Source organism: Alternaria rosae, assembly GCF_020736505.1.
Source record: "Alternaria rosae strain MPI-PUGE-AT-0040 chromosome Unknown BKA58scaffold_2, whole genome shotgun sequence".
Taxonomy (NCBI): domain Eukaryota; kingdom Fungi; phylum Ascomycota; class Dothideomycetes; order Pleosporales; family Pleosporaceae; genus Alternaria; species Alternaria rosae.
Window position 1 is genome coordinate 4,445,636 of NW_025763571.1, and position 14,080 is coordinate 4,459,715.

Below are 14,080 nucleotides of genomic sequence, written 5' to 3' on the forward strand. Positions count from 1 at the left end.
CGGGAACAGTTGGCTGGGTCATGGGGGGGGGGGGGGGGGGGGGGGGGGGGAGGGCTAGATGTAATGCGCAGTAGTGGATGTCTATTCGTTTTTGGGTTGGACGCGAAGTTTGCTTGTTGTTGACAACGATGGCAGGAGAAGACTCTACCAGTGTATGGTGTAGTATCGTCGCCGTGAGTAGAAGTTTCTGGTTTGTACGGATGAAAGAGCCATGATAAGGCCGTTTACCAGAATTTATACTTGTGATAACTGGTTCAAGAGTCTTGGAGGCGTTGTAGTCAGAAGGACAGTGAAAAAAACCTCGTGAGCTTTGCTAATGGGATGATGCTTCAGTGACGCCTCATTGTACAACAAGTGACACTTTTCTGCGGACCTAAGTCGAAATACGGGCTATAAGTACAGCAAGACGACGTGATGTTGATAGTGTTAGGTATAACTGCGATAGGATATCATGATAACAAAACCTTAGGATGATATATAGGGTAAGTGCATCTGTTAAGCAAAGGCATGGATCGGGAAGCACAGTGCTTTTATGATTTCTGATGACTGAAAAGGAACTTGAGTGACCATGGTAGAAGAGAGATGTGAGTGAGACGGACGCAGACACGTTACAAGAAAAGGCTACCTTCCGTAGCTCAAAGTAGATAGAAGAATGCTGGGTTTTCTAGAATGAGACCACCGGTAAAGTAAACCGAAGCAAAGTCAGCTGTGGATCTGATTGAGATGCTCAAACAACAGTAGATGCGGTAAGCCACGAGGACACGTCATGGTGTTGGCCGCGATGCAGTGGTGTCAATTTTCTCTGGTATTCTCAAGACGACCATTTGCTTATTCGCCAACACGCTTGGACTGGTTTGGTTTGGATGAGGCTTACATGATGCACTCGGGTAACATGTGTGACTTGAAGATCGTGAATGAAGAAACTGGCCATTTTTGCTTCATTGTCAAACTTTCTGATCTCGCCCTCTACCCATATACGGTTTCGGCGACGAGTGCCATCACTACCATAGGGACATGCCGATATCTAGTTCATGTCACTCCGGGTTTCCTGTAGCAGCGCGCGGCTATCGAAGAAAAAAAACTAGAACAGTCCTTCATCCTTTCCAACCCGATAGACTTCGTGGCGGTCCTATACTCATGTATTTTACGTTCTTGTAACTGGTGGAGTGGGCCGCGGTGACGTTTACCTAGGTAGTGAAGCGCGGAAGTGCGCGCCCCAGAAAAAGCGCACAGACCAGCGCTTACTCTTAGCGGCCATTGTCGCGAACTCCCGGGCATCTACGCGTATCGCCGACAAAGAAGCTCAGCCAACACCGCTCAACCCTCGACCGCCATCTACCCGTCGCCAACTCGGAAGCAGGATCGCCTGCGTCGCCTAACATGGCGCCCAACGAGCTCGCCGATGTAGCGGACGACGCCTCGTCGGGCGGCTCCTTCACCCTGTTGAAGCAGCAGCTCGAGCTCGACTTCAGTTTTGCACCGCGCCGCGTAAAGGGCCTCACCACGCTCGACATTCAGCCGGACAAAGCGCATCTGCGGGATATCACCTTGAACTGCCGGCAGCTGAGGCCGACGAGCATCAAGATCGAAGGAGAAAAAGCCGCCTTTAGTTACTCGAACCTTCACCAGCGCCTCACGCTATATCCCGGTACCGGCCTCGAACAATATCACTACGCGAAAGAGCGGATAGCGCGACACACACAGGGCGCGGAAGATGAGCTGGTTATTATTGTGCCTGAAAAGGTCAAGATTCGGGAAGTGAAGCCCTCGGAGGCTGGCATGACCGACGACGCTCAGGGTACCTTTTATGCGCCGATGAAGCTGGAGATCGAATACGAACTGGACGACTTTCGGGACGCGCTGCAATTTGTCGGAGTGGAGGATGGAGATGCCCGGTACCCGCATGCCTACACGCGCAACTCGTCCTTTCCCGGTGCGGCCTCGTGTCTCTTTCCGTGCATAGACGACGGCGAAACGCGGTGTCTGTTCGATGTGTCCATCCGCTATCCGCGAACGCTGGGAGATGCGCTCAGCAAATCGAATGCGCAGGTGCAGGCACAAGCACAGGGAGTGGAAAAGGCGGATAGTGTCATGCTGGATGCGGATGACGACCAGGTGGACTTGTCCGAGGAAGAAAAGGCCATGGAGATGCAAGTCATCTGCTCCGGTACCCTTACAGACGATGTGCGTATCTGTATTGTATTTAGCGCGTTCTATGCTAACCTTCAAAGATTCTCGATCCCGCCGACGCTTCGCGAAAGACAGCCAGCTTTTCGTGCGATACCCTCGTCCTCCCACAGCACATCGGCTTCGTAATCGGTCCCTTTGAACATGTCGATCTCTCGGAATACCGCGACACACTTGATGACGAGCGCTTGGGAGAGAACGCTATCAAAGTCCACGCGTTTTGTTTGCCAGGCAAGGAGAACGAGGTCAGGAATAGCGCCATGATGCTAGCCCGAGCTCTCGACACCTTCACGGAACGCTTTCAGAGTTATGCATTCGGCAACTCCTACAAGCTCGCATTCGTAGACGATTTGGAATGGGACACCGCACACACAGCCTCGTTCTCTATCTGTAGCTCTCGCCTGCTCTTTCCGGAGACTGTATGGGAGCCACTGGAGCACACAACCAGGGTCTTGGTACATGCGGTAGCCAGCCAGTGGATAGGCGTCGACGTGATTGCCCACAATCCAGAAGATCACTGGATCATTGTTGGTGGATCTTGGTTCATGGCTGAGCTCTACCTCCGAGAGCTGTTCGGTCGGAACGACTGGCGGTTCCGTCAAAAGTTGATGGTCGACAGAGTCATTCAGATGGACCGCAAGCGCCCGTCGTTACAGCAACTTGGATACGTCTTACAACTGGATCCTGGCGAGGTTGAGTTCATGGAGCTGAAATCGCTCATGGTGCTTTCCATCCTCCACAACCGTCTGGTAAAACAGAGCGGTAAGAACGGTGTCGACAGGTGCCTGTACCGGATGCTTTTCAATGCTCGTCAAGGCAAGTACGCCAACGGCGCGATCGCTACGGACGACTTCCTCGACATCTGTGAGAAGGTTGGACATCAGAAGCTGGAATCGTTCTTTCAGCAATGGATCGTAGGAGCTGGGTGTCCCACTTTTCACTGCGTACCTTCGTTCAACAAGAAGAAGCAGGTGGTGCAACTTACTATCAAGCAACTCCAGGCTGACTCATCCATCACGAATATCGACAGCGGTCTCGCCGCGGATGACTTCATGCGCGAAGCGAAGGAGAAGTCTCGTGACTTACGGTCAGCGACAGGATATCCCACTTTCGTTGGCCCGATGACTATTCGAATTCACGAAGCCGATGGAACACCTTACGAACACATCGTCGATATCAATTCAAACAACGTCAAAGTAGAGATTCCGTACAACACAAAGTACAAGCGACTGAAGAGAAATCGATTAAACAAGGAGCGTATGGCTGCTGCCGCAGGCCTTGATGCCTCGGGGGAGACTCAAGAGGATGTCACCTTCTACATGCTGGGAGACCTATTCACATCTCCCCAGGAACACGATGAATGGCGACTGGACGATTGGCCACCGGAAGACGAGGCCAAGCAAGAGGGAGAGGCTTACGAGTGGATTCGAGTCGATGCAGACTTTGAATGGATATGTCGGACCAACATCGAGGACATGCCGTCGTACATGTACGTCTCGCAGTTGCAGCAAGATAAGGATGTCGTTGCACAAGCAGAGTCGATACAGTTCCTTGCCAACAAGGAAGGTCATAAGCTGATCTCTACTTTCCTGGTCAAGACATTGATGGACAACCGCTACTTCCACGGCATACGGACCATGGCTGCTACGGTCCTGGCTCAGAGTGCGTTGAAGCGCACGGAATGGGTTGGCCTCTTCCATCTCCAGAAGGCTTTCCGCGAGCTTTTCTGCTTACCCAACTCACCCATGACTCGCTCTAATGACTTCTCTGATCGTAGCATGTATTTGATACAATGCGCTATCCCCAAAGCCATTGCTAAGATCAAGGGCGAAGATGGCAGATCCCCACTAGAGGCGAAGCGCTTCTTGCTCGACCTTGTGCGATACAACGACAACCGCGGGAATGATTACAGCGATGACCATTACATCTCTACGCTTATGCGCTGTCTTGCAGAGACACTCACAAAAACTACAGCCAGTGCCGATCTCAGTCACGAAGAATGGGCTCAAGAGCAGGATTTCACAAGCAAAGCTATCGGAGAGCTTACCCGACATCAGAGACTTGACGAATGGATCCCTACCTACCAGAACGTTTATACAACCACCGCTCTCGACTGTGCGCTAAAGTTAGTCATGAGCCGCGTCACCCCGTTCAAGCCAACAGAGTTCCTCCAGTACGCCCAGCTGGGAAATGCAGACAACGTACGCTTAAAAGCTTGGGAGTGCTTGATTCGACTCGGTATGATCCGGAAAGATACGGTCTTGAGATTCCTCATGCATGAGATTCGATCCGATCCTTCGCCGTACTTCAGAAAGCAGCTGCTACGTATCTTTGGCATTGCGATCGGACAAATCGCTACTGGAGACGTTTGGGCACCGGAGAAGGCTGCCGATACTTCAGCAGGCACGCTTATGATCGAGAACGAAGCCAGTAATGCTGAACGTGCATCAGCTCTCGCCCGGCAGAACCTTAATGGGGCTCTGAGAGGGTTGAAGAGTGACATGCAGGGCAACCAAACCCTGCGTATGGTGCTAGAGGAAGCCTTGAAGTCGAGAGTACTGTCTACGAACGACATGTCTGAGCTTTTGGACATTTGCGACATGATCTTCGATAACCTGAAGTCCAATAAGCTGCCTATCACACTGACTATGCCACGCTATTGGAAGGTGGAGCATATTGGAAAGGCATCAGTGGTGTTCAAAAAGACCAATAAGTTTAGGTGGAAAGAGAGGACGCCTCCGAAAGAAGAGAAGAAGGAGGTTAAGGAGGAAAGGAAGGAAAAAGTACCTGTTCCAGCTGCCGCACTACCTACGCCCCAACCCACACGAGATACAGCTGCTCCGGTCCCGAAACCAGCACTACCGAAGCTGTCGCTCAAGATTGGAGCACCGAAGAAGCAGTCTACAGCATCCACACCGGCAACCGCGGAATCTATGCAGGCCTTGCAGAGAAGCCAGTCTACAGTGTTCTCACCTACTGTCTATCATTCGCCATCCCCCGCACCAGTGTCTAAACCTGCATCTCCAGCGCCAGCACCGCCGCCGCCGCCGCCGCCGCCGCCTCCTGCTGCTCCTGTTACAACAGATTCGCGTTCGTCGACTCCAGAAGTGCCACTAATGCAGCCGTCAAAGAAGATAGCGACCCCAGCAGCGACCCCCAAGCCAGCGACTCCGGCACCTGCTCCGGTTCAAGCTCCTACTCCGGCTCCGGCACCAGCTCCGGTGACCAAGACTCCGGTTCCACCACCCAAGGTCCCTACTCCAGCTCCTGCGCCTGCCCAAGCGAAGCCAACGCCAGCAGTCATCAAGGTACCAAAGCCTATGGCTACACCGCCTGCTATCGCATCACCTGTTCCTCTGCCGGCTCCTAAGCTCAAGATCAGGACCAAGACCGCTTCCGGCTCTACCGTACCATCAAGGCCCTCCAGTGCAGCTCCATCACCACGGCCAAGTGCCGCTCCTTCACCTCGGCCAAGCGCAGCCCCTGCTCCGTCACGACCTGCTGCGACCAATCCAGCATCTGTTGCAAGACCTGTTATCAAGCAAAAGAGAAGCAAGATCGTCAAACTGCGACTTCCACCCAAAAAGCTCGTACAGTTTACCGCCGGAGAGAGCAAGAAACGTAAGATGGTTTCTGGAAACGGTGATGACGACAGGCCATCTAAGCGACAGAGCTTCGAGGCAAGCAGCATGTTGAACGGCAACGGTACTGCTAAGAGCGGTCTCGTTAGCGTGGAAAGGGGTGGTAGCAGCGGGCCAAGACTGCTGCTCAAGATGAAGGTGGGAAAGGCCAACTTACCTGGTGAGAAGAAACGATGAGATCGAAGCAAAAAGGGGTTCAGCAAAAGAAAAGTCGACAGCGACGGTCATAACGAGGTACCGAGGATAACATAACATGCATTTTTCAAGGTGTTTAACGGACGGGCATCTCTTTCCCCACAGCGAAATATGGTTTAGGAAAAGGAGGGGCAAGGCCGCTGCATGCATGCATCCGGGATAAACAGCATTCAGCGATGGCGTTATTTGTAGTGTATTTTCACATGGGTGGTGGAATGGGACTTTAGGTGGATACCCCTTTTGCTGCTTTTAACGAGTCTGCATGCCTTAGTCGGGCTTTGTATTGTTAGACCGCCTAGAGTGAGAATGCATAATTTACAAGTGTGTAAGACTTGGTCGTCTACGTGGGTTGAACAGTGAATTAATGACGGATATTGGTAGTGAGGAAACGCTCGCTAGAGAGCGAAATACCAGAGTATTCTATAATGATGTGCACGCCAAATGAAAGGGTATCTACCATTGCACCACGCCTGATATCTATACATGATAATGAAATGGCCTCGCTGTGATATTATGATACTCGCCATAGGAGTTTCTTCACGGATCGTACGCCGGACTGGAAGACTGATTCGCTAAGGGGTACTGGAGCCGGTGTTTTGTGTGCAGTAGTTGGGAGGACTTCTTCCGCAGGTTTGGGACTCAGTGGTGTTGGTTTAGATGCCACTTGTGGTGAAGAAGGGGCCGCTTGTGGTGAAAAAGGCTGGAGACTCGCTGTTGCGTCGTTTGTAGATTCAAGGGTTGTCGTAGCTGTCGCTTTCTTCGCAGATCTGGATGCCGTCTTTCCTGTCTTCTCCACGACCGTATTCGTATCCATATCGTATGTAGCATGTGAAGGAACACACTCTTTCCCTGTCTCCGTTTTCCTATATTTGGCATGCGGCAGCGTAGATTTCTTAGTTGAAGCCCAAGGAGTGCGCTTCCTCTTATTCTTGGATCCGGGAGGACGGCCCCTCTTTCTTGGCACTAGGATGGGAATTTAGTGGGCTAGTCGGAGGACGGTGTTTCGACGGTCTCACCCTTGATCTCAGCATCGCTTGTTGGTGGATCTTTGGCTTCGACTTCTTGGTCTGACTCTGCATCGCCGATGACTGAGTCTGCATCGTCATCTTGGATGGGCGCTTTGGCAACCACAGATGCCGGGGTGGGCATGATGTTGTCCTTGTCGTCTTCAGAGATATCGGAGTTGAATTGAGAACCTGAAGTCTCAGGCACCTCCTTGAAAGCTTTATCGCTGGCTTCCTCTACCATCCCGCCGCATACAAGACATAGTATGTCCACGTCCCACTTGCGTTTCGGCTTCCCGTCGCGTCTTTCTAATATTGTCAGGCGGGCCTTGTTGTCTTGCGTCTTAATTCTTGCATCCAAGGTGGTGGAGGCTTGAAATTGGCTAGGTCGGCCCCGCTTCTTCAATTGCGGTGCTGCGTCTTGAAGTGCTCGCTTCTTGAGACAGTCCGCATGAAGCCACTCTGAACATTGTGGGCATTGTAGAAGAAGCTCGTCCGGATTACAGGGCTTCTTGTCGATGCAGTACGCTTTCAGTTTGCTCAATTGGCTGTTGGCGCGCTTTGTAATGTCGTAATTCTGGCGGAAAAACAGCTGATCTGTCTTGAGGTCGAGGCTGTCCGGGTCGTCGTCCCAATACACCACGTCTGCGGATGACTCCACTGACAAAGCGTCAATGATGTCCATGTGATTGCTCACTATCAGCTCGCTGTCGCCATGATGCGCTTGTCGTCCACCTGGTATGTCCTCGGGCCGGTATGCCCAGTAGACTCTGAGAAAGACATGGGTGGGGTCTCCGCCGCGGACTTCCAGAAGTTTGGCAATCCAATGCTCAATCGCGCCTGGACCTTCTGCGATTTTATCTTCTTCGCTCTTCTTCACAAAGACCATCTGACCGACTTTGAACTCCTCACCGTTAACGGTAAACCTCCGATAGCGCTGCATAGCCTCCCAGTACAGTGCAGGCGTTATCTTAACGTGTAGCTCGGGTAGTTGCGTCTCGGGATATGGATTTGGCTGCGTGGTCTCTGCGTCTAAGGGCGCGTCGAAGTCGCTGACGTGCCCATTTCCAGTGCCCTGCTTTGATTTTGCTGATCTGCTTGGCTTCTTTTGTTTCCTGACAGTGACTGCTGTAATCTTGAAGCTGAGATCTTTGTCTACCGTCGACCAGTCAATCTTTCGTTTCTTCGCACCATTGGGTTGAGGCGTTGACCCATTGGACGTGGGGTTTTCGTCTGCGACTTTGCGTTTACGTGCCATTGTCGAGAGTGAAAGTTGGAGAGTGGAGGTTTGGCGATGGTGGAGTGGGTGACTGTGGTGCGCTGGTGTGTGCTCGGTGCGGGCAGCACTGGCTGTCTGACTGTGACGCGGGATATTAAGCGAGGGTACTATGCGGTGAGAGCTGAACGTTGGAGAAGTGGGCGAGTTGGGTTGTTATTCGAAATGCAGTATCAAACTGAAGTTGAGCATATGCTAGAGCTCGACGCGTCTGGCACCGAGCGGAGCAAGCGATCTCTCGCGCCCGCGTTGTCAGCTGCCATCACGCTACCGCGCTGTGAGAACGCCAGACCCGAAGCGTTACATCACGTGAATGGTCGTCGTCCCTACCTAGGTATCATGACGTCTTCGCCAAGTGCATTGGCAAGGCCGGTCTCTTCTCACAAACATAAGAAATGTCTCGACGGGTGCTCATGAGGCACTTCGGCAGCTTCCCTTCATCTGCCATATGGGCTGGCGGGTCAAAACGAACTATTGAATTACACCAAAGTAGACAGTCTCAGCCTTGATTTACACAACGCCTCGATGGGCGATCACGTTCGTCACTTAATCGATGATGCATACCAACATCAACCTTCGGTACCGTTGTCTGCCATGGCATTGTGGTACAGCATACGACGCGACGCGTCGGTTACTCGGCTAGGATGGCATGCAGGTAAGATGTGTATGCCCGGTCAGCATCCGACACCTCTGGTCAAGGGAAGCACAGCTGGGTACCCCAGATTCCGTGGGCCGCGTTCCGGCCGCTATTGCCAACAACACATTTGGCAGAAACGGCCAAGATGCACTGCCACAGCATCATCGTTACCCAGAACAGGAGAAGTCCGTGCCGAGTGACCGAAGACAGGTGGGCGGCCGCCAATTTAGTCTAGTACGGGGCCTCTAGATGCGCTGGGAATACGACCAAGAGCCAATGAATAAGCGTGCAGTGGCCATTGAGGTCTCCGGGAGGATTGTGGATATGGAACACGCGGCCATGCGTTGATGTCGATGAAGGAGCCCGCTGCCGTCTGCGCGGATATGGAAGAAGTCGCAATGGAATACGAATCTGTCAGCCGGTAGATGGATCGTCCAGCGCGCGGCGATCTCCAAGAACCAGAACCCTTTCGCAGGTTCGCGTCATAGGCACGCTAATCCCTGCCGCGTGCCCAGAAATTCGTCCACAAGTCTAAGTCCACCACGGACCTCAGATATACGTACTACGCCTACCGCTCTTTCGCTCCTTGTAGTTCCCATAATCGCAGCTCCTCCTCCGCCTCTACACTCATCTCTAATCCTGTGCTCTCGTCGCTCGTTCCCGAAGAAGCTCTAGTCCCTGCGCTGTAACATTCCGCGAGCCGGTGTACCCGTGGCTTGCACGCCTGGTTCCGTACCGACAACGCGCCCGCAGAGCACCTGCATTGTGCACCGCACTGAGGAGAGACCTTCCACTTGTACTAATACCGCCACTCGTTGCTGCCATGGGTCGTCCAAAGAGAGGTAAATAATGCGCCGGCTACAAAATGGCGTCCCTCGCTCCTTTGTCGGCAGTGCTCGTCGTTGGAAGAACATTCACTAATGTTGCGCCCGGTTCGCCCCTTCACAGTCCTGTCGTTTATGTCACAATGGGGTGGTTCCAACCAGAATACCTTGCAAAAGAACCCGCCGTCCGCCGGACCGTCTCCGGGCCCCGCGTCCCCCGCTCCGCCTTCACCCTCGACGAAGCAACCCGTCAGCTCAGCCAACTTTGCACAGTCCGCCACCGCTCTCGACTCGTATAACAGCGAGCGCCCTCCCTCCCGCGCGACCCAACGCGAGCGCAGCGACTCGCGAGCCTCGGTCCGTCCCATGTCCATGATCCAGACATACCAGCCGCCAGTTATGGAAGTAAGCCAGGACACACTGCCAGAGCTGCAGCGCATCTTCACATTCCTGAACAGCCATTCCAACAAGCTGTACCAAGAGGGCTACTTCCTCAAGTTCCACGACACCGATACCCGTACGTCAGCCCTGTAGGCCATGCCTGTCTGTGATACTAACGGCAATGCAGGTGGCCGTCCCGCGCCAGATCGGAGATGGCAGGAGTACTTCGTCCAGCTTGTGGGCACCATCCTCTCCCTATGGGATGCGAGCGCGTTAGACCAGGCTGGAGGTGACGCGGAGGTGTTGCCCACGTTCATCAACTTGACGGATGCTGCGATCCACATGGTATGTCCGCTCACGCCCTCACTATGACCTCACTGACCCCGCAGATCCCCTCCATGACCCTCAAAGACGGAAAGAAGCTCGACAACATCCTCAGCGTATCCACGGCCGCGAGCAACAAATACCTCTTCCACTTCGATTCCTACCACGCGCTTACGCAATGGACCGCCGGTATCCGCCTCGCCATGTTCGAACACACCACTCTGTCGGAAGCGTACACGGGTGCGTTGATTGCTGGCAAGGGCAAGACGCTGAACAACATCCGCATGATACTGGACCGACAGTGCGCAAAGTACGAGGATTGGGTGCGCGTTCGCTTTGGCGCAGGCACTCCGTGGCGCCGCTGCTGGTGTGTCGTCTCTCCACCCGATGAGAAGGAATACCTCAAGATGCAGAAACTACAGAAGAAAGGCAACGCTTATGAGCGACCGCCGATACTCAAAGGCGACATCAAGTTCTACGATACCAAGAAGGTCACCAAGAAAACCAAGGCCATCGCCACTGTCAAGGACGCATACTCGTGCTACGCCATCTACCCGCAGTCAAAGCCGCTCATTGACCAGTCTACATTGGTGAAGATCGAGGGCAAGATTACAATTCACTCGACGCCAGAGAGTACAACAGAAGGATTCGTCTTTGTCATGCCGGAGTCGCGTCCTGCTATTTCTGGATTTGAGATTATGCTCCAATATCTTTTCCCAGTGTTCGATACATTCTCACTATACGGACGTCCAAAAAAGTTGATTGCAGACGTTCTAGACACCCGCGGTTTGATGTTCGCTATGCCCTCCGACAGGCGCTACGGATACTTGGAGATGTGGGACGTGGTGGGCTTGATCAATACTGAGGGCAGCGACAAGTGGTCAGAGCGCCACTGGAGGAAGCAATTGAAGGACCTCACGTCTACACGGATGGTGACTGCGAACCAGGACGCGGAATCCATCTACAGTCGCGCCAGCCGCAGGAATACCGTCAGCCGGGCAGGCTTCACACCTCGTAACCTACGATTCGAAGATCAGGGCTCCATTCGCTCCAGCCCGTCCACGCGCGCGTCATCCCCTACACGCAAATTCCCAGACTTTGAAGTGCAAGCGCCGCGTCGTGTTGGAACGGCTCCCGCAGCAAACCCATTCGGTACCCCACGCCATCAACGATCTGTGTCGGAGCAAGTCAACGGACGCAACCAGAATACTCCATCTAGATTCACGCAAGACGACACGCCGTACGAAGACGAGCGACCGCCGACGCCTCCCCAGCATCGTATACTCAACGGTTCGTCGAACGGGGCGGTTCAGCCTTATGATTCGTCTGCGTCGGATTACGATGAGAGCCCGATCAAGGAGCCGCAGAACCTCCCACCGCCGCCTGCAGATCTGTCGGCTCCACCGCAAGGTTATGTCGATCTTCCTCCGACCCAGGAGCACGCTGCCAATCAAAAGCCACCCATTCGTCCCAACATGCCCATGGCAAAGCCAAATCCTGCAGTTGATTCTGCCACGCTCCAGCAAATGGCCGACGCCTCACATGGATCTTTCCCCGGTGGCGTAGCCACCGCTGGCGCAGTCGGGGCTTGGAGAAGCCAGGATACTATACAAAGCAGACGCAGTGGTGACTACAACGCGTACGGTGATCAGGGACAATCGATGTATCTTGGTGTCAACTCAAGGCCGCCTCCAACGAACCAAAACTCTGGGAACCGCCTGTCTACCATTCCCGCATCACCATATGTCGAGCATTCCGAATTCGTCGACTCTCCCACAGGCTACCAGCCGACAGCTCCATCGGTCCCAGAACATAGTGAGTTACCGCCACAGCCCCCCAGTCACGAGCTCCCTTATCGCCCGCACCCCGAAAGCGGCGGCATACCACGTAAACCAGTACCAGGTCGGTCTCCCCTAGCCTCGCAAGAGGATGACACCCTTTCGACCACTAGCTCAAGACTCGACAGTTTACGAGAGGACGTAATCGACCCTGAAGCTCTCGACGCTTTCAACATCACACAGCCCACTTTGCATCGTCAGCCAAGCGCATCTAGTAGTTGCTACGACGATGATGCCATATCGACTTCCACGCCAGACTATGCCAGCATCGCTGAAGAGGAACCTGCGCCTCCTCCACGAAGATTGCCTGAACGACGCACCGATCGACCAAGAAGCGGCGTTCTGACCATGATTGGAGATCCAAACGTAAAGCTTCCCTCAGATGAAGATCCACATGGCTACAAATCTGTTCTGGACCCAGCACAGGCGCCTGCAGCTGTTCCTAGCATTGACTTTGGCCCTACATATGCGCTGGACTTTGACGGCAAGCGTCCGGGCACCAGTGGAACCATGACACAGATGCTGCACGATAATAGCGCCTCACGATCCAAGGAGAATCTTGCGACGACTCCGAACGAACAGCACCGACTGTCTTATATCTCCGGTGCAGGTTCACCTAACCAACCCATGCATGCGCGTAGTGGTTCGAACTCCCCGCAGATCTCTGATTCACGGCAAGTCGCATGGCAGCCTGCTGCAGCCTCACCACAGCAGCCAGACAGGCAAAGGCTGGATCCTGAAGACTGGGTGATGCATCGTGCGGCGCATCAGCAGCAGCCCATAATGTATGGACATGGGAGGAGCAAGTCACATACCCCTCCTCCTTTCGGTCGTACTCATTCTGGGGATTGGACTCGTACGCACTCTGGTGATTGGAGTCAGATTCAGCGGTCGCCTCAGGGTTCTCCAGGTCCCGCACGTCCACCCAGTCGCCCTCTGAGTCGCGGAGCTGAGACACTGCTTGATCAACGGCCTACCACTTTGTCAGCTCGCGAGCAGGAACAGGTAGCTCGCATGACAAACACTCCTCTTTTGGACCTTTCGCAGAACACCAAGAAAGTGCAAAAGCAGCCCCCGACAGGACTCACGGGCTACATCGATTATCGCGAGAAGGAGAAGGCGGCTCACAAGGCTAATCGCCAGAGCTTTACACCGACTATGCAAGCTGAGATTGACAGACGCACGTTGCAGACCCAACAGCGGCAGATGATGGAGGTCCAGCAGCGCCAGCAGATGATGATGCAACAGCAGATGCAGCAGCAATACGCGATGGCTCAGAGCAACTATGCGCCGAGCATGATGGGCACTCCTAGTGTTATGGGTATGGGCACGCCAACCGGCATGGGTGCTCCTAGTGTAATGGGCGCACCGAGCATGATGGGTACCCCGAGTGTTATGGGCATGCCTACCGGGCCTGGTACACCGTCAGGCATCGTTGGAATGGCGTACTCCACACCGAGCCAGATGCACCCCATGTATCAGCAACAGCAACAGCAGTACTTCCCCCAGCAGGCGCCAACCCCGCAGATGAACATCCCTGGAGGTTGGGTCTCGCCAGCACAGACACCGCAGGGCCAGTATTTCCCACAGTCGTCACCGCAAGGGTACGGCAATATGGCGCAGCAACAACAGCAGGCACCGCCCACGCAGGCTTACGGCGCGAGCTTCGACCAGGCGCAGCAGGCAGCCAAGTACGCGCAGCAACAATATCAAGGCCAGTATCGCCGTTAAATAGATGGGTCATTCATTAGAGAGTGTTGAAGTCATTCGGGA

At 53.9% G+C, this 14,080-nt stretch overlaps 3 protein-coding genes across 3 annotated transcripts; 2 read left to right on the plus strand and 1 right to left on the minus strand.

Annotated features, from left to right (window-relative positions):
- Positions 1–1,294: 1,294 nt before the first annotated feature.
- BKA58DRAFT_466696 (uncharacterized protein) lies at positions 1,295–6,350 on the plus strand. The gene is made up of 2 exons (XM_046175024.1): positions 1,295–2,184; positions 2,232–6,350. Exons 1-2 carry the CDS (start codon positions 1,381–1,383, stop codon positions 6,003–6,005), a joined length of 4,578 nt encoding a protein of 1,525 aa, XP_046029933.1. The 5' UTR covers positions 1,295–1,380; the 3' UTR covers positions 6,006–6,350.
- Positions 6,351–8,588, minus strand: BKA58DRAFT_378642 (uncharacterized protein). The gene is made up of 2 exons (XM_046169727.1): positions 7,040–8,588; positions 6,351–6,986 (listed from the first exon to the last, which is right to left on the minus strand). The coding sequence occupies exons 1-2, from the start codon at positions 8,283–8,285 to the stop codon at positions 6,535–6,537; spliced, it is 1,698 nt and encodes a 565-aa protein (XP_046029934.1). The 5' UTR covers positions 8,286–8,588; the 3' UTR covers positions 6,351–6,534.
- A 1,311-nt stretch (positions 8,589–9,899) lies between these two features.
- BKA58DRAFT_436798 (uncharacterized protein) lies at positions 9,900–14,038 on the plus strand (the record flags this gene model as incomplete). Its single annotated transcript, XM_046173438.1, has 3 exons — positions 9,900–10,281; positions 10,333–10,490; positions 10,535–14,038. The coding sequence occupies 3 exons, from the start codon at positions 9,900–9,902 to the stop codon at positions 14,036–14,038; spliced, it is 4,044 nt and encodes a 1,347-aa protein (XP_046029935.1).
- Between the last annotated feature and the right edge of the window lie 42 nt (positions 14,039–14,080).

Excerpts from the sequence above, each read along its gene's own strand:
- BKA58DRAFT_378642 (XM_046169727.1), bottom strand. The coding sequence starts at position 8,285 with ATGGCACGTAAACGCAAAGTCGCAGACGAAAACCCCACGTCCAATGGG. Across the intron at positions 6,987-7,039 it reads AAGCGATGCTGAGATCAAGG|TGCCAAGAAAGAGGGGCCGT; the intron begins GTGAGACCGTCG and ends TTCCCATCCTAG.
- BKA58DRAFT_466696 (XM_046175024.1), top strand. The coding sequence starts at position 1,381 with ATGGCGCCCAACGAGCTCGCCGATGTAGCGGACGACGCCTCGTCGGGC. Across the intron at positions 2,185-2,231 it reads CCGGTACCCTTACAGACGAT|ATTCTCGATCCCGCCGACGC; the intron begins GTGCGTATCTGT and ends TAACCTTCAAAG.